The 27,546-nt window shown below is 47.6% G+C and overlaps 1 protein-coding gene, 1 long non-coding RNA gene and 1 pseudogene across 2 annotated transcripts in view; 2 read left to right on the forward strand and 1 right to left on the reverse strand.

The window, feature by feature from the left end:
- Positions 1-1,051: 1,051 nt before the first annotated feature.
- On the reverse strand, positions 1,052-24,010 carry LOC135976965 (uncharacterized). The gene is made up of 3 exons (XR_010594244.1): positions 23,581-24,010; positions 6,067-14,840; positions 1,052-5,485 (listed from the first exon to the last, which is right to left on the reverse strand). It is a non-coding gene; the product is annotated as an uncharacterized LOC135976965 (long non-coding RNA).
- Positions 20,666-21,700, forward strand: LOC101949052 (uncharacterized; annotated as a pseudogene).
- SSU72 (SSU72 homolog, RNA polymerase II CTD phosphatase) overlaps positions 22,886-27,546 on the forward strand; it is a 60,829-nt gene continuing 56,168 nt past the window's right edge. Inside the window, exon 1 of the mRNA XM_005292923.5 lies at positions 22,886-23,144. Coding sequence (XP_005292980.1) covers positions 23,065-23,144 — 80 coding nt within the window. The 5' untranslated portion in view covers positions 22,886-23,064. The remainder of the gene's footprint in view (positions 23,145-27,546) is intronic.

Consider the following 27,546-nt stretch of genomic DNA (forward strand, 5'->3'; position numbering starts at 1 on the left):
TTTTATTAAGAATAAAAAGTAGGATTTAAGTGGTTTCAAGTAATAACAGACAGAACAAAGTAAGTCACCAAGCAAAATATAGCAAAAACACGCAAGTCTAAGCCTAATACATTAAGAAACTGATTACAGGTAAAATCTCACCCTCAGAGACATTCCAATAAGCTTCTTTCACAGACTAGACTCCTTCCTAGTCTGGGCCCAATCCTTTCCCCGGTACAGTTCTTGTTAGTTCCAACTCAGGTGGTAACTCAGGGATTTCTTATGACTGGCAACCCCCTTTTATATCTTTGGCATAAGGCAGGAATCCTTTGTCTCTCTCTGGGTTTCCACCCTTCCTTCTAAATGGAAAAGCACCAGGTTTAAGATGGATTCACATGTCCTGTGAGACTTCATTACTCACTGGCTGGCACCCATGTATACAGGAAGGCTTACAAGTAAACAGAGCCGTTTACAACCAATTGTCCTAGTTAATGGGAGTCATCAAGATTTCAAGCCACCATTAATGGCCCACACCATTCGGGTAATCTCTGTGCACTTCACTCCAAGATTTCAAAGCACACTTGGCATTATTTCTTGAACTCAGGCAGTGAGGAAGGAACCAACTTTCTGCATTGCTCACAAGATGGGGAGCAGCCCCTGTGCTAACAAGGGGTATTTTTAGATGCTTTGGGCATGTGTTGTTCAAGAACAGAAATGTTATCACAGTGCGGCTTCTTCACAGCATCGTAAAGAAGGAACTAGCTTGCTGCCAATACAGCCCAAGAAAGAGACATAGCAACAGACATACAAACTGAATCGGCGGGTAGAAACTGACCTCTCGGGACGCGACAATCAATCCCCGAATCGACGCTCTTACTCCACCAGCGGAGGTGGGAGTAAGCGCCGTCAACGGGAAGCCGCAGAGGTCGATTTTGCCACCGTCCCTACAGCGGGATAAGTCGGCTGTGATACGTCGAATTCAGCTACGCTATTCGCGTAGCTGAATTTGCGTATCTTAAATCAACCCCTCCCCTCCCCCCCCCCCCCGTAGTGTAGATGTAGCCTCACTGCCGGCATCATTTTTCCTGGAAGGAGATGCAAACTGTGGTTGACACCCGGAGTGACAGGAGCCGAGTTATTGCAGCTGACTCACTTGAGCAGGTGAGTCCGATTAGCTCCAGCCAAGGGATCTAATGACCAGGAGGGTCTCTCTCTGAGATAGAGAGAACAGAGAACTATGGGCAGAAACCAGATGAGTCTTGCAGGGAAAACCTTGAGAAAGAAACCAAGCTCAGGAAGAGGCTTAGGCCGAGGTCTGTTTGTTAATTACGACCAGTAAAGGCAAAAGCCAGAAAGGGGGGTAAGTTGGTGCACTGTGTTGTCTGTAGGGAGGGTGGAGGCTGCCTTTTTGCACCCAGTCTCTGGTTTCCTTTTGTCATGACTATTTGTATTATCAGAACACCTCGGAGCTTGGACCAGGACCCCCATTGTGATAGGTGCGGCTGTGCGGACACAGGACAGAAAGATGGCCCTTGCCCCAAAAGGTTTACAAGATCTCAGAGCTCCGTTCCATGGGGAGACTATGGCTGGCAGATCTGGACCCTACCAGCATGAACCCATCCCCCGGCTGGCAGCCTCGGGCCCGGACAGGGCAATGGAGACTAGACTATCTTCTCGCTCCTCCAGGTCAGGAGTGGGAGTGGAGGAAGCTGGGGCCATGCTGTGCCTGCTCTGAGCATCAATAGAGGGTTTCACTTCTTGTGCTTGTAACATTCGAGGGCCTGGGTTCCATCCTCAGGGCTGACCCATGGGGTCATGTTATACCAGCGTGAAGTTCTCTGGGATTTCTCTCCAAGAGCGTCTCTGCAGTGTCCTGGGACATCCCCGCCACACTCCTGACCAGGATGATGGAAGTGCTAAAGAAGAAGCTGCCCCTAGACAATCCATGGCAGGTTTTATACTGAGCCCAGTGCTTGCTGGGCCACAGCTTTGGGGCTCTGGCTGGTGCTGTGTGAGTACGTAGCGCAGACTTGGAGAAGGCCAGCTCTGTTCTCATTAATGCTGGAGAACTCACTGGAGTTACTGCAGATTTAGACCAGTGTGACCGAGGGCTTGTTTACATGGGAAAGCTTGAACAGTTAGACCGAGTTAGTTATACTGCTATAACCCTAGGGCAGGGGTGGCCAACTTGAGTCCGAGAAGGAGCCAGAATTTACCAATGTACATCGCCAAAGAGCCACAGTAATATGTTAGCAGCCCCCCCATCAGCTCCCCCCCACACTCCCAGTGCCTCCCACCCATCAGCAGCCCCGCTGATCAGCGCCTCCCCCTCCTTCTCCGCACCTCCCGATCAGCTGTTTTGAGGTGTGCAGGAGGCTCTGGGGGGAGGAGAGAGGGCATGGCAAGCTATGGGGAGGGGGCGGGAAGGGCTGGAGTGGGGGCAGGGCCTGTGGCAGAGCCAGGGGTTGAGCCGTGAGCACCCCCCGGCACATTGAAAAGTTGGTGCTGTTGTCAGACACTACCGGTGTGGTGCTCTGCTCTGTTCAATGTTGATATCAGTCGGCTGTGTGTGTGTGTTCCCTCTGTGTGCTGCCCCAGCAGGGCTGGCGCTTCCATTTAGGTGACCTAGGTGGTCGCCTAGGGCGCCAGGATTTGGGGGGTCAGCATTTTGCCGCCCTCGGTGGCAATTTGGCGGCGGGGGGGGGGGTCCTTCCGCGCTCCGGGTCTTCGGCGGCAATTCTGCAGCGGGTCCTTCACTCGCTCCAGGACCCGCCGCCGAAGTGCCCCGACGACCAGGAGCGCAGAAGGACCCCCGCCTAGGGCGCCAAAAACCCTGGCGCTGCTCCTGTGCCCCGGCTCTGCAGATCGCTGGCACAGTAGACCCTGAGAGAACCCCCAATGACCACAGACTCTTGTAAGGTACGAAGGCACCCGGCCAGGTTTATTGTCAAAGAGAAACACAGTCTCCAGCTCCCTGAATCAGAAATCTAAGGTGCTGCTAGCTAGTACATATGTGCTCCCTGACAATGGACCGGCTCAGTTAATGGCGGGACTTTCCACTGCCCCCTAGGCCAGACAAAGACACCGCCCCAGGGGTGCATTCTTATACACAGGTACAAACAAGTTACACATCACTCCTGATGTATTGAGGTACAACCCCTCTATGTAGCAAGGTGCCGCCTCTCACCTTGTACATGTTGGTTTGAACAAAACAACTCTATCCACCATATTATCCTTTTGCCCTTGTCCTTGTTATCTGTTTGGAATGTGCAAGTATCGGAGTGTTCTGGTATCTCTAGTGTCCAGTACCTTTTAGGGATGTGTATTTTTGCAATATCAGCCCTTTCGTTGCCAGCTTTTGTGAGCAGGGCCTGCTCACAGCTTAACTTTGCTTTATGTTAGCAAAGTCTTGACCATTACTTTAGTTCAGGCCTTAGGCCTCATACCAGGCCTCTGATACAAGGGTTTATGTTTCAGGGCCTCCTCTTACTACAGGCGCTTGTAGCTCCAGCCCCGGAGTCGGTGCCTATACAAGGAGCCGCATATTAACTTCTGAAGAGCCGCATGTGGCTCCGGAGCCACAGGTTGGCCACCCCTGCCCTAGGTGGACATTGTCATTCTGCTATAAGAGGTCCTCTTTCCAGTTTAGTTTATGTAACTTGGGAAGGGATTTAAACTAAACAAAGCCCCCGCCCCGATATCCGTTTAAATGTCACACCAGATTATACCAGCTAAACCTCCCGTGTAGGTAAGAGCACACACAGCTCATAGGGCCAGATCTTCAGCTAGTGTAAACCCGCTCCATTGGCTTCAGTGGAGCTTCACTGATTTACCCCAGCTGAGGATCTGAGCTAGTTACCTCTTGATTTACGGCATTCTCAGTAAATGGGGGCTTGGTCCCTTGTGACTGAATTCCCCCTCTCCCCGCATGTAGTAAAGTCTCTGGTTACTTTTTTTCCCAACATACCTCTGATTTTCTAGGCGTGCCAAGAAGCATCTTTGGCTGCCTTTTCCCCGTTGATTAAAGGCTCATAAAAGTGTGATATACAAACAAGGATGTAATGAGACGTTTATGAGCTCTGTCGCTTTGAGTTAATTAGCAGCCGGTTAGGTTTATCACTGACACAGGGTTTTAATTCATAATCATTCCTGCTTTTTTAATAATCAAATGGTGTTTAATTAACAATAACTGGTTTTCTGAGTGCACATTAAGTACACATTGGAGAGGCCCCGTAAACACAATATATATAGCTGGAGAGATTCCTAAAGCAATCTAGAGCAGTTCTCAGTTTAATAACAACTTGCCTGCTAATTTATTGTGCTGTTGCACTGGGGCAGCCCAGACCAGGGTACATAACCCAGCCGCTGCTTATTGCAATCATTCAATGGCTGCAATTTCGTCAGAGCAGCAATAAGACCCCGTTCCACTTGACTCAAAGCGGCAGCCTGTTTCCAAGCTGCCCAGGCTGGCTTCCCTCCCTGGTTTGAAGTGACTTGGTATCAGCATGAGAGCCAGGAAGGCAAGATAGCAGCTGGTTGTGTCCTCCCTGACCTGCAGGAGATGGAGACCTACATTTTGGTTTGGACTCAAACTGAAACAAGTGACCAGCTAGGTTGGGAAGGGTTGGGGAGGTGGATGCGCAAAGGGTAGATTGCAAAGTCCATCTGCAGCAAGGAGTTCATTTGAAGTAGGTTTGCCATGGTGTCCCTCTCCCCGGGGGAGGCTTGCTACAGGCGATATTGATTTGTTTTCAAAGGGCAGGCAACAAATATCCCCGTCCAATGTTTTCTCTGTTGCTCCCGCTGGGGTTGTATGGTTTTGGCAGGCGTCAGGTCAGCGGAATGGCATTGTGATGAGTGTCTGTGAAACTGACTCATTCTCCCTGGAGCCCCGGCCCCACATAAACTCCATGTTGGTTGGAGGTCTGTTTGGTGCTCTCACGTGGAGCTGCACCTGTGTAAGCCGGATTGCACGCTGTACTGGCACTAAAGGAACCATAGACTATTGATTAGCACACAGCCCGGAGGCTGGGCACCTGGGTGCTTGGCGTAGCTCTTCCAGCTGACTCACTGCGTTAGCTTGGGCAAGTCATATAGACCCAGATTCTCAGACTTATTTAGGCGCCAGACTCTGCTGAAATCAATGGGAGTTAGGTGCCTAAATACCTTGGAGAATCTGGCCCATGGGCCCTGTGCCTAAGTCAGTAGCCAGACTCCCTTGACCTTCAGCAGTAGAGGAGTTGGTTCGCTATATCTTCACAATGGCCAGTCCTTCCAGCTGGTGAGTACCCCACTTCCTGGGGAGCCCTCCTCTCCCGTTGCAGGGGCTGGGCGAAACTTTTCCATCCACTTTTTTTTTTGTCGATGGAAGTTGTGAGGTTTGACAAACTGACTATTTTTGCGGAAGGTCTGTGATTTCCTTGGAACTTTGGATTTTTCACTGGAAGCCTGAACAGTTTTTGGAGGATCCGTTGTCGATTCAGCAATGAAAAAGTCAAAACTGTCCCTGGGGGGAGAGAGGAAACCCATTTTCCGACCAGCTTTACCTGTTGCCTTTGGCAGATCAGGGGTTTGATGGGCACGAGACCTGCCAATTCCCAGGCTGGCCGAGAGCCACCCAAAGAACCTCGTTCCGCACGGCCTGGCCCCCGGTGGTGTCGCTCAGACCTGCTTTGGCAGCATTTTCCACTCCCTAGGCACTGGTGTAAATAATGACACACAGGGTGGAGAAACAGGCTTTAAGGAAACAAAACCCTGTATTCCCCCGGCTGTGTCCAGCCCCCGCCATGATCCTCCTCCCTTCCCTTACTCACCCAGATTATTCCATACCCAACCCTGTCCCCAGACATCCCAAACTCTGGAAGCAGAACGCAGAACCTTGGACCCACAGACCCCTCCCCTTCCCAGCTCCCTCCCCAGGGATGCTATGTCCACCCCCAGCTGTTTGGACTGAAGTCACGGGTGGCTCAGTGGTTAAATCACATATGACTGCAGTCAATAGGTTTCCCATCTCAAGATAAGGGACCCCTGTCCTCTGCTGCCTGTTCATTTAAGCAGGTCCTTACGTGCCACGCTGCAGACACCAACCTGGGAAACTGGAGCTGTTATTCCGGCTGTCACGTAGGAGATAAAAGCTGCCAACAAGCTTCAGGCAGGGAGCCGGCTCCCTCAGGCAGGAGAAATGAATTTACAGACGTTACGCAGCCAGACTGCTGCTGGCAGAGTCCAGAGCTTCCCTCAGCCCTGGAGCAGAGAGAATGCAGCTGGGAGAACAGGATTACTTTTATAAGGGGGGCACTGGCTGGCTGGGACCCCAGCACCCAACAGCCAAAAGATCTTCTGGAAACACGCCAGGTGGCTGGAGAAGGTGGGAGGCCAAAGCTCTGCGAGGCACCTGAGGTGGGCATCTCTCCCAATACCGCCCCCACTGGGCAGCTGCTTTGGACGGAGAACCTGAGGTCCATTTAAGGGCTGGGAAGTGTGTGATGCACCCACAGAGGATGTGAGTCTGGTACGGGCCCAAGCTGGACAGCTCAGGCTGGAGCAGCTCCTCCTTTTAGCTCTGGCATTTCCCAAGTCAGTCCTTGCTGTTGGCCAAGATGGCAGCTGTCAAACTACCACAGGCTGGGCCCAAGTGTCATGGTCTCTTTATGGGCAATTGCTGTTTCCCCTGGGTGTTAGTATAGTTAAGATGGGTATTGGACTTAGAACAATGTATTTAGTGCTTAGACTTTATGAAATGCTTGTAAGTGGCTAATCTCTCTTATAACAACTTTATCACAGGCTATAAGGTAATATTGAAGTTTTTGTGCTTTGTAACTGTAAAAAATGTTTGCTCTGAAATGGTGAACCCAGGCAGGAGGCATTCTCTCCTGCCCATCAGGAACGCCTGTCAAAGCTAAATGGGCCATTGGACTTTGTTAATTGCCCCCTTACATCCATGAAGAGGCTACATGCAAAAGAGCTCATCCCATCAGCTTGAATTTTGGAAGAAAATAAAAATGGCTGACAAGAAAATTTACCTTGCTGTCTGGTGTAGTATATTTTGTCAAAAAAAAAAAAAAAAAGAAAGAAAGAAACGTTAGTAACCTGAGACCTCACCACATCGCCCCTGCTATTAAATCTTTACTGAGAAGCTGATAACTCATATTTTATGGAGCCTAGGGATTAGCTAAAGGTGTATTAAGGGCACCGGAAAATGTTAAACCAATATAATAATAATTAATTACTAAAACATTAAACCTGACGCCATTTCTGAGGTTCAAATGGGCCCCCAAATGCCCGCAGCTTAATTCTGAAGTTCTTGTTGAGCCCATATTGTACCATCAATTTTTAAGCGGAATTTCCCCTTGATTTCAACTAAAGGGTCTATTTCAAAATCACTGGTCTCAGTGGGAGACTTACCTGTATATGGCTCTCAGACTTTGCCCCAAAGAAACTATATTGCAGTAGGCGCAGCTCCTGTGATTGTATGTTCCATGGATTTATATTTCGTAACAAACAGATTGTTAGTTTGCAGGCTAAGGACGCAGAACAAATGTAAAAGTTAAGAGAATGAACACTTAATTGTGGGCCACCTCCTAGGCTGTTTCAATCAAAGCACTGGGACGGGATTCCGGGGTACAGAACTAAGAGTGGTCTGGATTGTGTCTACACTGCATGAGCATTCACACTGCGCTGATTCCAGCTCCACAAGTCCTGTCCCAACATGCACTGGGCCGAATGCAGAGCCTTGGATTCTCTGGGATGAGCCTTTACTTGATCTGAAGTCGGGGATGGGACTCAGGAGGGGCTGTGGCCAGGATATTCCAGAGACACTCTGATGGAACTTCATGCTGGAGCCCCTGTGAGCCATCTGTGCTCTGCATGGAGTAGCAAGGGAGCAACCAGCCCAAGGGAGCTGGGCAGCTGGTGCCTTCCTCAGGCAGTCAATCAGGGTCGTTAATTACCAGCCCTAGCCACCTCTTCTCCAGCTTGGTACAAGGGCGCTGAGCCCCCAATTCATAAACCCCTCAAATACTGACGTAGGGCCCAGTCCTGCAAGGCACGAGTGCCTTAACGCCCCTTTGAGTTCAGTGGGAGTGAAGGGTGCTCAGTACCCCATGGGATCTGCTCTTGAATTTGTACCTATCTTCATGGCAAATTGATTTTGCTCCATAGCTGTTCCCAGGGCTCTTAGCAGTTGATTCATCATGGCCTCTTGCATGCAAAATTCATTCTGGTCGCTCGGCGGCCAGGGAAGAGGGGGTAGGTGCGGGTAGAAATGGTTTCCAGACCGTTCTCCTGGCTGGGCTGCAGCACACTAGCGTTGCGGCCAGCTCCAGCCCCAAACAGCGTCACTGGGAGCTCTTGAGTAATGAGCATTCTCTCGCCCTCAGTATTTTATAATTACGGAGGGAGCTGGGGAGCAGGCGCCTGCTTAGCGCAGTCTCTTCCGGCATCGCCATCCACTTCCCTTCAATTACATTAATCACCGAGGCTAGTAATTGCCTTTCATCAATACACCGCTCCAGTAGAAAATATTAAACAACTCATCAGCTCGGTGCCCGGCGTGTGTGGCCTGGGGTCAGATGGGCCAGACAGGGCCTGGAGCGTGGGGTGATCGCCTCCGCGTCACATTTAATTAAAGAATCAGTATTTTTACTCAGGGTCTGTCTGAATTCAAATCAGAGCTGGTCCGCTGTGTGATTCCTGTGTGTGGATCGGATGTTGGATTGCCCACCGGGGAGTCCAAAGGCCTCTGTCCACTATCCCCAAGGACCACCTGGAGAGTGGCAGGGCAGTCTTCCCGCATGCTGATCTGCCAACGTGTTGTGACCCAGCCCTGGAGGGGCTGCCTCTAGGACGAAAAGGGGCATTCAAGTCCCCATGGGCCATTCAGTCCTTGGCCATTCTGCTGTCCCAGGAAAGGGGACACTGCGAGTTGTGTGTGGCCCAAGGTGAGACAGCAGAAGGGAGAGAGGTGATGATGGGCCAGGGGGGGAAGGGGATTGAGGAATGGCTCTGGCTGGTTCTCCCTAGTTAGGAGGGCTCTGATCATTTTTTTTCTCTAGCTGCTCACCAGGCTCAGTGCATTTCAGTGAGCACCCAGAGGGGCCCCGTAGTTTTGCCCATCGTTCTGTAAACAGGGGCAAGGGAGTTTTCCCTTGTTAAATGCCTGCAACTCGAACCTGGAACACCACGCCACGCACCACAGAGCCAGAGGGAGGCATCTGCTATTGCTTTAAACTAAAGGGATCCCAGGAAGAGAATCACCTGGCCTCCGACACAGAGATGGGGGCTGATCCAGGATCCCAATCGGCTTGTAATTTGAGGGGAATTCAGCTCAGGATAAATGTTGCAGGTCAGCCTCATCTCTCTGTCCCCACCTGCCTGCATTCACAGTGACACTTGGCTGCCATCTAGTGTTAAAAAGGAACCTGAAGCAGCAGCCGCTAAAACTTCAGGGAACTGCTTGTTGGGAGTGCTGATAGAAACGTCTGGACGATTATCTTACAAGACAAGCTAGTGGATGACCTAGTCTACACTGATAGGCATGTGGAGAGAGACATATGAACATAGTGTTTCAATGAGGCATATTTAGGAACAAATATAGGGACTGCTAGGAAAACTATTCACTATTATTATTTATGATTACTTTATTAAGCATACTTTAGTAACATTGGACATGTACAAACACAGAGCAAAATATGTTCCTTGCCCCAGAGATCTTACAATGCAAATTCTCTTGGACATAGTTTTTTCTGGGTCAGTAGAGGGGCCACAGGGATTTTGCCCATAGAGATTAATGAAGTAAAACTAAACAAGAGTTAGTCCTGATTAAATGCACGAATGGACACTCTTATTCCGGAAGAAGAGCATCCACACATGGAGTTAATCAGGACTAGTTAATCCACTTTAAATTCACACTCTACTTTATTATGTATTACTTTTCATGCGCTGCAGGGCCCGAAGAGACCAACGTGGTATTCTCTGCTACGCCTGCAGCAAACCTTGTTGCAGTGGCAGCATCTGGCCACAAGAGGGCAAGCTGCGAATGGCTTCTGGTGATGGGCTGGCTCCTTTCACTCTATGCATGATGATTTTGTGCATCAGGAGAGAGACCATTCCCCTAAATGGAAGGGGTCTGCCTAAGAAAGAGGCCAGTCAGGCACAGGCTGGGGCGGGTGGATTGGGCTTTGCCTGGATGTTCTCCCCAGCTGAGCAGTATCTACTCATGATCTTTCCTGCAGAAGGGATTGTGAGTGTGACATCTGCCCTGGAGTTGCCTCCACCTGGCTCAGAAGGCATGGCCATGGCTGGGGAACCATGGGGAGGCCTGACCATAGGTGGCGTGTCGGTCTTGGCAGCTGGCAGAACGCACTGAATTGGTTCAGCAACAGCCTTTTATTTGAGTGCATGAGCAAGCAGCATTTGCATCTATTCCAAATCCTTCCTGGAGTGTCCAGAGATGGATTTGAATCAAAAACTGGGATCCAGACCCAACCAACCTTTAGCCGAGTCCAAGCCACTGGTCCCTAAGCTTAGATGATGGGCTAAACCGAATGTTGGGAAGTGACCTGATTCCCCACCCCAGACTTTGGTGACGTTCAGATTCAGATTCAAAATTTCACACCTGCTTCTTCTCTCCACAGTGGGCCAAACTAACCCCCGAATCTGGACAGCCTCTGGCTGGAGCCAAGTTTGGATTTGGATCTCAGCTTGTGGCTTGGATCCATCTCTGGATGGATAAGTGAAGAGAGGGGAAGAGAGGGCTGCTTGGTGCAGAAATATGTGTCAACAAACTCCGGGACTAGAACTCCAGAGCAGAAGGGGCAGCCCAAGGCAGGGGTGTGCTTTCAAATATTAGATTGAAGGCTGGAGGGCAGGAGCTGGAATAAAGACGTCACCTTTGAATCATCACCAACTACACTTCATGTAGCGCTCTGGTTGCATGGGGTATCTCCCGTCCCTCCCAGGACTGACCTGCCCAACCCAAACCAGCGAGATCTGATTGCATCAGGGAATCCTCTGGCAGAGCTGCTGGCTAAATTCCAGTTGAGCTTCCTTGGCTTTGCAGCTTGGCCCCGCTCAGCTGTCCAGAGACAATCCACCCTCAATTAACACCCATCCTCCTGCCATCTATGTGAACCAGCTGGGGTCAAGAGAGGTGCTTGATTAAGCTCCAGTAGCTTTTGGATGCCTTGAGGAGGTTATGGAAGGAATTAGCAACTCCCTAAGAGCTTCTCAAGCACTTGCCATTTGTTTTCTCTCGATGAGATATATACACACATTGGGGAAGGCAGAAATTCTCCCAAACAACTCTGGAGTCAGTTCCTTTTTCATTGTGGATGAAAACCCCTCATAGGTTAGCATTTGGGTTCTCTCCAGATGGCAGCGTCTATGTGTGCCACTGCAGTCTAATTGCAGACATTGATCAAGATTACAACCAGCTGATTTCATTTCTGCCCTTAACTTCAGCTACTTGTGCCTATTAATACTCTTTGTTCATCACATCCCCACTGGTACTGTCCAACTCTAGGCCATGGTGCCCTCCACTGAAACCACATCACTGCTGGCGGCATTGCCGGGGAGCCATGGATCTTAGGTTTGCGGTTGATTTTTTTTAAGGCAACACTAGCTGAAAAGTGCTGTAATTAACGAGGAACTTGGCACCTGCTGGTTTGGCAGAATCAGGCTGCATGCCCCCCCCCCCCAGATGTTATGAGCAATGGAGGTGAAGAACAGCTTAAGAGAAAGAAAGGGGGCATGTTCTAGCAGGGGGAACAATTGGGATTGTGTGAAAAGGGGAGGGGATCACACAGTGGCTAATGAGTGTTGGGGTCTGTTTGGATCTATCCCATGATTTCCCATTTAAAAAGTCCAACAGGTGATGCACATTTCTCCTCCTGCCTCCTCTAAATCAGCTAGAGTAGCACTGGTACTCATCTGGGGGCCATAACTACCCTGCTCTTCCCATATTGCTAACTGGAGGCCTGGCTAGATGGGGGTGAAGGTTCTGGGGATTCCTGGTTTGGAAAAGGTTGAGAACCGCTGTGCTAGAGGATTGTTGCCTTGAGGGCTGAAATTCAGCACAAGCAGGAGTGGAGCATCACTGAACTCAGGCTGGCTTTTGACTAACCTTTGGGAGACTCTAGAACCGCTCTGTGTATTGGAGCAAAATGTTGGTGGCATGACCCAGCCAGACTGTGTGTCTTTTCCATCTCTCGATTGGGTCAGTGACACCAGGTGAAACTCAGCGGATTTGAATTGTGCAACCAACTACAAAATTAAACAAGCAACAGAGGCTTAAAGGTGCCACAGGACCCTAACAGAAGTATTGGGAGCATAAGCTTTCGTGGGTAAGAACCTCACTTCTTCAGATGCAAGTAATGGAAATCTCCAGAGGCAGGTATAAATCAGTATGGAGATAACAAGGTTAGTTCAATCAGGGAGGGTGAGGTGCTCTGCTAGCAGTTGAGGTGTGAACACCAAGGGAGGAGAAACTGCTTCTGTAGTTGGATAGCCATTCACAGTCTGTTTAATCCTGATCTGATGGTGTCAAATTTGCAAATGAACTGGAGCTCAGCAGTTTCTCTTTGGAGTCTGGTCCTGAAGTTTTTTTGCTGTAAGATGGCTACCTTTACATCTGCTATTGTGTGGCCAGGGAGGTTGAAGTGTTCTCCTACAGGTTTTTGTATATTGCCATTCCTGATATCTGACTTGTGTCCATTTATCCTCTTGCGTAGTGACTGTCCAGTATGACCAATGTACATAGCAGAGGGGCATTGCTGGCATATTAAACAAGTTTCCTGTTGAGTGTGGCTTAGGCTTGGGACTCATTTGGGGTGTTCTGAGTTCCCAGGGGAGCCTGGCTCCCAAGTCTCAGGGTGACCACAGGCTCTGGAATTTCAAGATTTCCAGGCAAAGCTAAGTGAAATTCAGCTGCTCTCTCTTCTGGAGTTTGCTGGAACTTGAAATTCAGGGGCTGCGATGCCCGTTGGAGTGAAGGCGAGGAATTGCTTCCCACGGCCACTAGACATACCCTACGCGTTCATCTGCCTGGCAGAGGACTGCAAAATGCTGGCCTTCTCTGGGCATGATGCTGAAGGCTGCCCGGGCAGCTCAGAGACGGGTTTACTGCTCGCTCAGACAGTTAATCCATCAAGCACTCCTGATGGTGATTTATTTCCCTTTGTTTCAAAGCTGTTCCTTGCAGGTTTTCAGTTGGCAAATATGAACTGGGAGAGATAATGGGAGCAGGATTTCTGCATTTCAAGACAAGGCTCTTCTGCTTCCTGTCACCATCAGGCTGGATGGCCTCCTTTTTTGCCAAGCACCCGAAGGAGAATGTGTGGTCTAGTGGTCAGAGCAGGGGAGCCGGAGTCAGGAAAGCGCGGTTCCTATTCCTTGGGTGAGTTCCAACCTTTCTGTGCATCGTCTTCCTTGTCTGTCAGATGAGGGTCAGCCATTTTATCGTCTATTATTTGCAAAATGCTTTGAGATCTGTCCGTATGAAGGTGCTCTTGACATGCTAAACACTCCCTTGCTAAAGGTGCTCGCGGTTAGTGGATTGAAGCGTGACGTGCTTTCTGAATCAAACCATCTGACACACTAACAACACTTCTTGGCTCATGCATTTGTACACATCCATCCCCCTCCTGCTGCCACTGAAGTCAGTGAGAGGTTTCAAGGGGAGGAAGGAGTTGGGACCAATGGCCCCATCAAATCGTGGCATGCTGTGGGACCCCTATTTAATCCTCCTTCTCGGGGCTAAACGTGGCCTTTCCAGCATCTTGTCCCTGGGTTTGGATGTGAGCTGCAGAACTGGATCATGCAAAGCTTTGCCTCCTTTCTAAACCGGAAACAAAGCTGTCGGCCATCAAGTGCCTCCCTCCATCCGGCGCAGAGGAGGACGTTGCTGAGTGCAGCCCAGCCCTTGTCTGCTTCCTATCTCCGGAAGGCAGAACTCACCATGGGAGCTGCCTCCCCCCACCCACCCACAATATGCTGGAAGAGCAGTTTTTGTTCCTCTGCCTTCCTCCCATTTAGCTGTGAATGTCATGCTGCCCGCTCTCCCACCCCAGGCCAAGAGAACACATGGATTTAAATCCCACCTTGGCCGCTGTGGAGAGAGGCAGACACAGGAGCCTCCTGTTGGCTGGTAGGATGTACCTGTATTCCGTTCAGGATGATAGAGACAGGCTGGAGGTGGGGTTTCAGACAATAATGAGTGAGGAGCTGGGGGCCTGAGTCGGGAGAGAGGTTAAGAGCTTGGCTGGGACAGAGATAAGGCGTGGGAGACATGATGGGCCTGATTCTCAGTTACTCCACTCCAGTGCACAGAGTAAAGGGGTGTGTATGTGTGTGTGTGTGTGGGGGGGGGTTCAGATGGCTTGAAGGCACCTTTGGGCAGCATATACCTGGGGCCATACAGGGGCCTGCCCAGCTCCCATCGCATATTACAGTATCCTCAGGGCTGCTCTGACTTAACCCCTGCTTTCTATTGCTCCCAAAGAGTAGCTAGCTGTAAGCGGAGACTTTCAGCAGCCACAGGGGTTAAAGCGCATCCCCCCTGCATTGAAAGGGCCGAGTCCGGCAACCCGCCCTGCTATGGACCTGCTGGGACTTTTACTTTCTCCGTATCATTTAACTTGAGTAATGCTTCCTCCTCCATCAGCCCTGGTGCAGGACGTCTGTGGGAGCCCTGCATGAGAAAGGGTTACTCCCATAAGGAAGGATTACAGGCTCAAGCCTCTGTCCTCTCATGCCTTCAGAATGCTGACCTTGACTCCTCCTTGCAAGCTTGTACCAGGCGGGGTTCGGGTGGGCCGTCCGTTTGCTCTCCAAGAAGCTCTCGTATGGCGTCTGGGACGGTGTGCCTGGAATATAAAAAGGCAGGCCCTGGAGTGAGCAGTGGAAGAACATCTGCTCATTGAAGGGGTGATGAGAGAGAGCCATACTAACCCTTCAAACTGATGATTAGGTGTAATAATGACGCCAGCGCCAGCCACGGCATCTGTTTTACTCAGTGAGACAATAGCAGCCGCCTTCGAATAGCGCCATGCTGGAGCTATGGACTGGGGGGCCGTGGTTGTCCCTCCCTCCCCCCCCACCGCGTGATTAGACAGTGCCAAAGTGTGCTTCCTCAACGATGATTTAAATGTGGCTGCATCTGTCAGAGTCGGATGGGAGCTGGGAACAACGTAATGGCCAGAATTAAACCGATGGCCACACTTCCAGCTCCAGCATATTTACAATGTTGATCAAATAAATAAGAAAAGTGAGGGATAAAGGGAAACCTGTTTATACGCAGCCTGCCTTGAGGACATCTTATGCCACCATCCATCAAAGTCTTCCCTTTGATGTAACTTGGCTGATAATGGCACATGCATTCCCAAGCAGCTCTCATCACAGGTTCTCTTTTACGAAACCCTTGTAGATCAGATGACAGCATCTCAAATCCAGACAAATGCACTGAGCTTCAGACACAAGCTTCTAGAGGGATTTTTAGATCTACTGTGGCTTTAAAGGTACCATAGATCTCTGCTGTCATAGACCTGTCAATAGATAATCTCAACACAGGGAGAGGCTGAGCAAAAACTCCAACTGTAAACACCCTGAACTTTGGGATCTTAACTTCGTGGCTCGGGCCCAATTCATACAGGTATGGCCACCCCTCCCCCCCCGAGAGAGAAAGGGACTGGCACAAGGTCCCACTTTGAGTCAGTGGCAGAGCCAGAAATAAGCCCAGGAATCCTGGCTCCTCATGCCCTGCTCTGACCACTAACCCGTGCTTCCACATGCACAATGAAAACGGTCATAACAAGGTTAACAGGGGTTACCCAGGGGATTAGGGGCTGGAGCCACTCCCTTACTCTTCCTGCTGTGGGAGTCCCTCCGTGCCCCCCCCCCCACTGTGCTTTGTGATGCAGCTGACTCGCAGCCTGCAATCCTGTGAGTGGCGATTTTGTTTTTGTTTCACTGAGCTGTCCTTTTACAAATCACACCGAGAACAGCGAGGCTGCACGTGGAGGATTGCTGTAGGGAGGGGAAGGAATGGACTACCCCTGCCCCCCCACGCTGTGGAATTGCAGCAAACCAGTTCCCCAGCAGCTGGTGCAGCCTCAGTACTGCAGTGGCCAACAGTGCATTGCCATCTGGGGCAAGAATGGCCAGTGCTCTCTCCCCCCCCCCCCCCCCCATAGTCTCAGATGTGCTGATGTTGCCTTCCCCTCCCCAGCTGCCAAACATCCCTGCATGCTGAGATGCATGGAACATGCTGTACAGATGAAGAACTACAAGAATACTCAAATCCCCAGGCTCTATGAGCTAAGCCCACACATATCTGGACAGGAGGGGATCTGATTGTACCATCCTGCCTGTGTGCTTCAAACAGCAGTGATGCCATAGCCACTGGCCTAGGGCATGAATTCTTCCTAGCATGGGGGGACAAATGCAGAGAAGGAAATGCATGTGGATTTCTTCGGAAGAGCTCTTTCCAATAAGAAGGAATCCGCTTCTCTCTCCCTCCAAAGCCTCATCAGCATCACCCAAGCTGTTGACGTGACCGAATGCGGAGAGTTGTCTGACTCCAGAGTCTTAAGGATGCTGATGGAGAAGAAATAAAAAGAAGGCAACACTCATAAAGATGAAAAACGCCCCTCCCTGGCACTACTGAGGTTTAACGTGTGTGACTGCTGAGACAGCGCTCCTTATTGTTTCCAATCCCTGAGTGACAGAGCGTTTCAAGATTTGGAGACTAAAATCTCTTCTTCTCACACACAAGGACATATCAGTTTGCAAGGGAGAATCAGAATCGCACCCCAGGTCCACAGCTGCTGCTGCAGCCTTGGTGTATTCAGCAAACCGCTTTCCCCCCAATTTAAGCTCCTAACTCAGAAATTTCATAATTTTGCTAGAAAATAAGTCATGGATTCCATAGAGGCGCTGGTTTTATGTCTCATTATAACAATTGTAATCCACTAACCTTCCTGTGTGCTATGACTGCAGAGGTTTTAACTGTCCACTTCATCTTGAATGGTCTCTTGCAACATGAGTTAACTCCTTATGCTTAACAATTGGTTCCACCTTGCATTTGGCTGAGCCATTCTGATCACCTTTGCCAGACCTGAAGAAGAGCTCTGTGTAGCCTGAAAGCTTGTCTCCTTCATCAACAGAAGTTGGTCCAATAAAAAAAAATTACCTCACCCACCTTGAGTCTATCAGATCCTGGGGCCAACATGTCTACAACAACACTGCAAATGCAACCTGTTTTAAATGCTGCATTAGTTAGAAGTCTGTGTATTTGTAATCTTGGGCCAAAACAACATGCTAAAGACTCATGTAATGGATGTGAGCAGAGGTGCTGTACCAGGCCTCAGGAATTAATGGAGAGCTCTGAAAGGTATCACAAGTGCTCCCAAAGTGCTGTTGCAAAGCCCTCACTCTATTTAGGAAATGCTTAAGAGCAACTGGATGGAGGGAATAAATTATGAAACCCATTCCATGAATTGCAACAGGGACATCAAGGAGCCTTCTACTTGCCTTTAGCCCTTTCAATAAATTGCTGACCTTTTTGGATTTAAATCAAGCAGAAGCAAGAGTCATAAAGCTAAAAGAAGTTTTCTTTTGTAAACAAGCAGGAGCAGTTCTCATCAGTTTCACTTTCTGATTTTCATGCACTCACCATAATGTTCTAGGCTGCAGAGTATCAGAGGGTAGCCGTGTTAGTCTGTATCCACAAAAACAACAAGGAGTCCGGTGGCACCTTAAAGACTAACAGATTTATTTGGGCATAAGCTTTCGTGGGTAAAAAACCCACTTCTTCAGATGCATGGAGGCTGCAGAGGAAGTTTTAAATAAAAATTTTGAATAATTTAAATATTTATTTTCATACTAGGTTTGTTCAGGTCTTATAAAGATCACCAGGTGCCTGAAAGAGAGTCCCTTTAACTTTGAAAACATGCAATCCAGCACTTCAAAAAAGTTTGTGTTCTTTTGTTTTTTAATACTTGTATAGACAAAATCAAAAGAGTAGATTTTTTTTCAAGGCTCAAATAGCACTTAGGCATGCAATTCCATTTATGAAAATCTACCCCAAAATCTCCTTCACTAATGTTGTCCTTTTTCCTTTTGGCAAAGACTTATATAAAGATTATCTCCCACTTGTGTTTCTAATGGAGCTTGAAATGGCTTTGTTCTTATTATTCTTGTTGTGTATATGCTAATGAAAAGCCAAATCAGCAAATGTTTGCACAAATAAGGCAGATCTATGACAAGACAAGAAGACTGATCTTAGGGATTTCAGTAACTATCTGGACTCAGAATCGCAGACTTGGAGGGCATAAAGATGTTGTAGGGGGGAGGGGTTTAGGTTTACTGGGAACTGGGGAAACTTTGGGGAAAGGAAGAGCCTACACAGAAAGGATGGGCTGCACCTAATCCAAAATGGAACCAGATGGCTGGAGTGTAAAATTGAAAAGGTTGGAAAGGATTGTTTTAAACTAAGGGATTGGGAAAAGCTGACAGATGGGGACGGTCACACAATCTGAGTGGAGGCATCCCTTAGGGATGCATTTATTAAAGGGGGAACTCTATCGCCTAGTAAAGAGGATTGAAAAGAAGTTGGTAAATTACAGGTGGGAGCGAGTGAGGAGCAGTCATTTAAACACAACACATGAAGGCCAAGCAACCAAATATAGACAAATGGACAAGTGCTGATATACAATGCTAGAAGTCTAACTACTAAGATGGGTGGACTAGAGTGCCTGGAATTAAATGAGCATATTGATATAATAGGCATCACAGAAACTTGGTGGAATGAGGATAATCAACGGGATGTGGAAATACCGGGGTACAAAATATATAGGAATGACAGAGTAGGTAGTGGTGGGGAGGGAATGGCACTATATGAGTAAGAAAGCAGAGAGTCCAATATAGTAAAAATCTTAAATGAATCAAACAATACCATAAACTCTCTAGGGATAGAAATTCCATGCTTGAATAAGAGGATAGCAGTAGGAACACACTAGCAATCACCTGACCAGGGTGGTGACTGTGATGATGAAATGCTCTGGGAGATTAGAGAGGCTACAAAGGCAGAAAATGCAATAATAATGGGGGATTTCAATTATCCTCATTTTGATTGGGAACATATCACCTCAGGAAGGGATGCAGAGATGAAATTTCTAGACACATTAAATGACTTCTTGAGGCACCTAGTCCTGGAACCCACAACTGGAGAGAATTCCTAAGTGGAGTACAGGATCTGAGCCAAGAGGTGAATACAGCTGAACTGCTCCGTAATAGGCAACAGGTTTAAAATAAACAAAAGAAAATATATCTTTACAGAGCCAACCTTTGGAACTCATTGCCAGGGGATGTTGTGAACGCCATAAGTATAACTGGGCTCAAAAAAGAATGAGATAAATTCATGGAGCATAGGTCCATCGATGGCTATTAGCCAAGATGGTCAGAGACACAACCTCATGCTCTGGGTGTCCCTAAACCTCCAACTACCAGAAGCTGGGTCTGGAGGACAGGGGATGGATCACTCAACATTGCACTGTTCTGTTCATTCCCTCTGGCCGCTGTCAGAGACAGGTTACTGGGCTAGATGGACAATTGTCTGACCCAGTCTGGCCATTCCTCTGTTCGTACAAAGAACTGCTCTACATACAAAGTTGAACGATTGTAAGAGCAGGTGTTGTTTTGAATTTACTTAAATTAGACTAACCACTGGGTCTTCCACAGAGCTCCATGCAGAAGGAGCCTTAAAGCCATGCAGATCTCTGCAGAACAAAGGCCTGATATAGGAGAGGGATAAACCCAGCAGGAGTTACATTCAGTCTGGTCTGAGGGGCCGTGCTCCCACAGCTCAGACCTCCACAGTCCAAGCTGAACTCTATTACAGAGCAAGCCAGTTCATTTGGGCCTCCATCTTTAAATGCCCATCCATGGTCACATTCACTGAATAACTTTGAAGCCATGACAATTTCGCTGCCCTGGCTTTGATTTATTATCAATGTACCTCTGTTGCCCCTGGCACCTTTGCTTGGATAAGGATCCCCAAGAGATAAAAGCAGATAGCTGCAACTGTATCAGATATAGACTCTGCCATGGAAAAGTTTTCAAATTCATGCTTAATATCTTTTTGGATTGCCTGCGAGGCCATATAGTCAGTGCAGGCACCTGAGTATCAGGACTCTAGTTTCTTAGATGGTCAAAAGAGACCATTAATGATCATCTAGTCAACTCCTGTATAACACCGGCCAGAGAATTTGACACAATAATTCCCACATAAAGCCCATCATCTGTGGCTGAGTTTGAGCATATTTCTGAGCAAGGTTCTGTTCCTGATTTAGGAAGGACAGATGGTCTAGTGGTCAGAGTAGAGGACTGGAACCATGGGCTCTATCCCTAGATCTGTCTCTAGTATCCTTTGTGACCTCAGGTAAGTTACTTAACCTCTCTGTGCCTTGGTTTTCCATCTGTAAAATGGGGATAATATTTTCCTATTTTTATAAAGTGCTTCGGGATCCTTGGATGGAATGCACGATCAAAATCTAGTCGTGTTGTTATCATTTTGTGACCTCAGGAATCTAGAATATTTATCCCTGAACATTCTAACTTCACGACATTTCCAAAAAACCCAAATCAAGCCCCAGCGCCAACCTCAGCAGCTTTATTCTCTCTTCCTGCTGTAATGTTGGATTCAAAAATCTTACAAACCCCAGCTGTGATTTTTGACAATGGAGCCGGTCATGTAAAGCTGGCATTGCAGGAGAGATGACACCAAGATCTGTCATTATTTCAGTGGTTGGTCACCCTAAAGTGAAAGCAGTTGCACCTGGAGATGGTCAGGGGGAATACTATGTGGGAGAAGAAGCCCTGTCCATGTGGGAGGGTCTTATCTTTGAAATATCCTATTGACCATGGCAGGGCTGCAGCTTGAGATGACAGGGAGACGCTCTGGAGACACATTTATGAGCGTGAGCTTAGAATAGACGTCAGCGAAAGGCCAGTGCTAAAGAGTGAACCCCCTCTGAATCCCCTTCACAATCGAGAAAAGATAACTGAGCTGATGTTTGAGCATTTTAAGATACCAGGTCTGTATCTATCTGTCTAGGCGACATTGGCATTGTATGCATCGGCTCATACCACTGGAATGGTAATGGACAGTGGAGATGGAGTTACCCATGCAGTGCCCATCTACAAAGGACACTGCTTACCTCATGCAGTTTCCAGGCTGGATGTTGCAGGCAGGGATATCACTGACATGTGGCTGTTCTCTCATGAGCAGGGCGAAGAGAAATATGGTGAACTGTCAGATATCAAGGAGAAGTTCTGCTATGTGGCTTTAGACCTCAGACAAGACATTAAGAGGAAGTCAGAGGAGGTCCTGAGAGATTATAAACTGCCTGATGGAAATGCCATAAAAATTGGTCTTCACCTCTGCAGAGCACCAGAAATTCTTTTCACGCAGCATTGGCATTGATACACTAGAGCTTCATACTCTGATTTCCAACAGCATTAAAAAGTGTGATGGGGATATTTGCCAGCATCTGTATGGCTCATCCCTCTTTCAAGGACTACATGAGAGACTGTTTAAAGAGATAGAAGCAACAGAGGGTCCTGTGGCACCTTTAAGACTAACAGAAGTATTGGAGCATAAGCTTTCGTGGGTGAATGCCCACTTCATCAGACGCAAGAGATAGAAAAGAGATACAGCAGCAAGTCCCTAAAGGAGTTCATGTGAGGATTGTAGCACCGCTAGACAGGAAGTACTCTGTGTGGATGGGAGCTTCCATCATTACTTACTTGGCATCCTTCATGCCAATGTGGGTCACTGTTTGGGACTACAAAGAATAAGGATCTTCTGTTGTGCACAGAAAATGCTTTTAAGAGGATTGAACTTGAGTTAGGGTTGAATTGTGTCAGCTACCATTGAGAATTGCATTGAAGACTTAACTGGACAAAAAAAAGTTGTCCCGCTTGTGTGATGGTGATTGAATAGAAGTGAAAAAGTGCATTAAATGATCTTTGCAGTGTTGTTGTAGTGGTGTTGGTTCCAGAATATTAGAGAGACAAGGTGGGTGTGGTACTATTTTAATTGGACCAGCTTCTGACGCTGAGAGAGACAAGCTTTCGAATTACACAGAGTTACAGGACCTGAAGAAGAGGTCTGTGTAGTTCGGAAGCTTCTCTTTCATCAACCAAAGAGATTACCTCATTCAGCTTGTCTCTCTGTGCTATTTATAAGGTGCTCATCATCTTGGAATCTCTGGTATTAGTAGTTATTATAGCCTAAAAAAGGATGTTCTGGGGATAAACTGATCACTCCAATTGTCAGGCAGGAATTATACCTCCACCCTTTTGTTCCCCCTCCCTGCCCCGGGCTTTGCACTCTGTGTAATCATTTGTGTCCATGCCAAGTGTGTGCCAAATGCCTCCATATTAGGATTGTCAATGTAAATGGCTGCATGAGGGTGAGGGCAATGGCGAATCAGGCCCCTTTTCTATAAGAAAGTCAGCTCTAGAGAGTTTCCCTGCTGAGACTGTCCCTTAGTGCCAGAGGCTTTTCTGATGGTGTCACCTGCCCTTTAGGGACTAGGCAAACTCATTTCACACCAGCTCTTAAGCGTGTCTGGCTTTTATGTCTGAGAGCCTGGGTGGGATTTGAACCAGTGGCCACGAGGCAATTCGCTCGGAAGTACCGTCTCTGCCCCGTCCCTTTGGCATGGGACGGAGGGCTGGCAGGCCCTCTTGCTCCACTAGGGCGGCGCTGTCATACTGGTCCTCCTCCTTTCTATGACGGGCGGCCCCTCGCTAGGGTAGAACATATCCGTCTTCTCTATGGCTGGCGGACCTTCCCTAGGGTGGCGCTCTCTCTTTCGGCCCGCCTCTCGATGGTCTGTGACGGGCTCCGCTCTCGTGCGCTCTCTATGGTTAGGGGAAGCAGGTCGACGCTGCCCCTGGTGACACGTCCCGGCGCCGCCCGTCGTTGGCTTTGGCCGCCATTTTAAGTGAGCCGGAGCTGGACGGCCGGGACCAGAGGAGCTACGATACCGGCGGAGGGGAGCTGGGCCTCTTCCGCGTCCCGCCATGCCCTCCTCGCCGCTCCGGGTGGCCGTGGTGTGCTCCAGCAACCAGAACCGCAGCATGGAGGCGCACAACATCCTTAGGTAACCGGGGCCTGCCCGTCACCCCCCCGCCCCCGGTCCGGGCCTGCCCGTCGTGACCCCTTCCCTCACCGAGAGCGCCCCCCGTCTGCCCCCTACGCGCCCACAGAGGCTGCTCGCCGCCGCGTCTGCCCCGGGGCCCGTCTCCCCGCCCACGCCCCGGGCCCAGCCTGCTCTCCCATGAGCTCACCCCGGCGGGGAGAGGGGATCGTGAGTCTCCCGGCCCTGGGCACTCCACAGCCGGGCTCCCCTACCGCCCGCTTCCCCCGGGCGCCTCCTTTTGCCCGAGCAACCTGGGCCTGCCCCGCTGGGGAGGGTTGAACCGGTCCCTGTGAGCCTGACCCCGAGTCCTGGTCTCCATCGGGTCTTGGCCCCGTATTGGAATTTGGGGCGGTTCGGGGGTTCACACTCTCGCCGGAAGAGCTCGATCGGGCCTCACCTCCGCTAGCCTCGCTCAAGTCCCAGGCTGGGTTGTCCGAGAACCGCACTTCACCTCCTTGGACAGGGGTCTGGGCCCTATCCCGGCTCCTCGGCTTCAGATAACCAGGCTGCGTCCGCCCCTCTGATAAGGCTGGTCCGTGCGGGGCTGGTCCCAGGGCTCTGGCGGGGCATTAACCCCCCCATGCTTGCAGGCCCGGAGCAATCCCATGAGCTGGCTTCTAGGTGCTCGGCAACATAAAACCCACCTGCCCCCGGTATCATCCGCCCTCTCTGGATACACCGGTGAGATTCAGAGACTCGAGCCCCCTCTCCCTGGCTTGTTGGAGGGAAACTGGACAGGCCACTCCGCTCTGAACGTTCAACTTCCCCTTCAAGAATATGGCCGCTCGCATATTTAGGGCTGCACATCTTTTCAACTCTTCACTTAGTTTAGGGCGGAACATACGAGAGAGACGGAAAGGAGGGAGGAAAAAAGTGATTAGCCAGAAAGTGTGTTTGTTGAATCTCTCTTACCTAGCACAAGGACGTAATCTAGGTCTTTGTTTAAAATCACTTGAAAGGAAAGTTTAGGAATAAACGGTGGAATTTATTTAAAATGTTTTAAAAGTACAAATGGCATGTAAACAATAAAATATCACGTGGGTGGTGGCAGCCATCTTGGTCCAAGGCAATTTACCATGTTAGTAATATTCAAACTTATAAGACTGAGACAATAGTATCGTAAACATTCTATTGTCATATTAAAAATGAAGGAATTTAAAAAATGCAGTATATTTTTCACATGTTGCTGTTTTACTCTTTGTATTTCTCTCAGCTCCTACAAGGGAAACGGATGAAGTCACTTTTAGGTTCCCAATGCTGCAAGTTCTGTTTGGGATTTAAAAACAAAACATGAAAACATTTCTATTGATCTTAAATCTTGCAAATGAGCTCTTAGCCTGTTAGCACAAAACTTGGGTTTTAAACAATATGAGTTAATAGTTAGTCCCTTTAAAATCAGCATTAAATGGCTATCTAGATAAAACAATTTTTTGTGTGTGCTGATAATGCTTCAAACAATTAAAATAGCAATGTTATAAAAATAATTTACTTCTTCCATTTCCAAAATGGCAGTATTGATAAGTGCAAAGTAATGCACTTTGGAAAGCATAATCCCAACTATACATCCAAATGATGGTGTCTAAATTAGCTGTTACCACTTAAGAAAGAGATGTTGGAGTCATCGTGGATCGTTCTCTGAATACTCTGGCTCAATGTGCAGCAGCAGTCAAAAAAGCTATTAGAATGTTAGGAACCATTAGGAAAGGGATAGATAATAAGACAGAAAATATCATAATGCCATTAAATAAATCCACAGTATGCCTATTCCTCGAATGCTGCATGCACTTCTGGTCACCCCATCTCATATATCAGAATTGGGAAAAACTACAGAGGGGCAACAAAAATGATTAGGGGTATGGACAGCTTCTGTGTGAGGATTGATTAAAAAGACTGGGACTGCTCAGTTGAGAAATGTTATGACTAAGGTGGGTACGATAGAGGTCTCTAAAATCATGAGTGGTGTGGTGAGGGTGAATGGGGAAGTTTTTATTTATTTACACACACACACACACACACACGGTCACCAATTGAAATTAATAGGCAGCTGGCTTAAAACAAACATACGGGAGTATTTCTTCACACAGCGCACAGTCAACCTGTGGAACTCATTGCCGTGGGATGTCGTGAAGGCCAAAAGTATAACTGTGTTCAAAAAAAGAATTAGATAAATTCCCAGTGGATAGGTCCTTCAATGACTATTAGCCAGGATGGTTAGGGACACAACCCCATGCTCTGGGAGTCCCTCAACTTCCAACGCGCCAGAATCTGGGACTGGACGACAGTGGATGGACCACTCGATAATTGCCCTCTTCTGTTCATTCCCTCTGAAGCATCTGGTGCTGACCGCTGTTGGAAGACAGGATACTGGGCTAGATGGACCATTGGTCTGACCCAGTATGGCCATTCTTATGTTCATTTATGCTGTTTTGCTGTTTACATATTACTAATATGGACAATGGAAAATATTCATTTTCTAGTGAAGTTCAATTTGTGGTTTATAGACTCCTAAGTCAGAGATGGAAAATACCTACTTGATCATCCAGTCCATCTTGCTGTTGTGGGATTTGTGCCCTGCAGTACTTTACATGTTTTTCCAAAGCACACTACAACCAGATATTGCAGCAAACAATGTGGGGGAATGTTTCAATTGAACAAAACTGTTTTGAAATTTTAAAATAGCATAGAGGCATTTAGATTGCATTTTATAAAGTTTCTAAGACAAAAAATTAGATTTTTATAATACAGGATACTGTGCCTTTGAAACGATGGGCACAGATTTACATGACATCTAAAAATACCTTTAAAGAGCTTTCTGAAAAATGGTGCTCTGAGGGGTTGTAAAACTTTATTCTGTTTGTAGTTTATATTAAAATATTTGCACTGAGGAACTGAAACAATACAATTAAAACCCTATTACGGGGCTTTTCTTAGTGTTGAGGAAATTCTACTAAAAAGTTCATATCTTAAATATTATTTACCCTTATCTCAAGTCTCAGTATTCACTCGTATAAGCTTTATGGATAGTTTTTTAAACAAAGTACAGATTTTGTTTAAAAAAGTGTGTGTGTGGGTTTTTTTTTTTTAAGTCTTTTCACTTTGGCAATGTTGTTTTTTCTAGTCCTTAACTTGTGGAGGATACGTTGGTCGCTGCTGCCCATAGTCGTAAATTTTTAAGATATTTTTTGATCTGCCTGAAGCATTATAGAATTTAAAACCGTTTATTTTGTTAGTCTTAATACATGGTTTATGAGGTTTTTTCAATATTTTTATTGTAATAGGGTTTTATGCTTTTTTTTTTTTAAATGCATGAAATTATCAGGTGTTTCAGATAGGCTTGAAATAAAATTGAAAACTTGTCCTTGACAAAAATATCAATATTTGTCTCTGTTTTGGATTCAGAAATGCCAATTCCAAATAAAAACATTTTCCTGCCATGTTTCAACTCTTCCTCCTGCCCTCCCCCAAACAGTGCTCTTGTGTATAGAAACTTCAGGATTTGAGATGGTTCAGAATTGATCAAATTTTCTTTTAAAGGTCTGCCCCCGCTTTTTTTTTTTTTTTTTGAAAAGGGGGTTAAAATTTGAAGATGTTTTGAGAAATCTCTAAACTCTTGACCCTTTTAAATTGAAGCACAGTGGATTCCATGTAAGATGAGATGTATGGTTTAGTTTGGAAACTTAAAAGTTCTGACTGTTTGTCAGACTGACATTCTCTATAGCTTTATACTATCACTTATGCCTTACAGAGAGTCAGCTGTCTGTATGTTTTCTGTATTCTTTGTTCTCTATGGCTGCAAATGTCCTACAAGATCAAATACTAGCTGCTTTGTTTTTTTTTAAATGGCTTTCCAAATGTCCCAATATAGTCCCTTATCTATTGCTTGCTACAACTATATTTAAACTTCTTACAACCATAACACTATGATATAAAAATCTAACAAGAGCTGTGAAGCTACTGCATATGTGTAGCATGTTGAAATATAAAACCAAACACAAAATACCCCAAACAATATTGACCAAATAAATGGCTTTCATGATACCTTAAAAGTTTCCAAACCAGATGTCATTCTGTAACCGTACTTGGCCACACCTGGCTTATCTTATGGTGTAATTACTTTCATAGTTTTCACTTGGGATACATATCAACAGGGGTTCTCAAACTGGTGGTTGGGACCCCTAAGGGGGTTGTGAGGTTATTATATGGGGGGTTGTGAGCTGTCAGCCTCCACCCCAAACCCCGCTTTGCATCCAGCATTTATAATGGTGTTAAATATATAATGTTTTTAATTTATAAGGGGGGGTTACACTCAGAGGCTTGCTATATGAAAGGGGTCATTAGTACAAAAGTTTGAGAACCACTCCAC

The sequence above is a fragment of the Chrysemys picta genome, chromosome 21 (genome assembly GCF_011386835.1).
Source record: "Chrysemys picta bellii isolate R12L10 chromosome 21, ASM1138683v2, whole genome shotgun sequence".
Taxonomy (NCBI): Eukaryota; Metazoa; Chordata; order Testudines; family Emydidae; genus Chrysemys; species Chrysemys picta.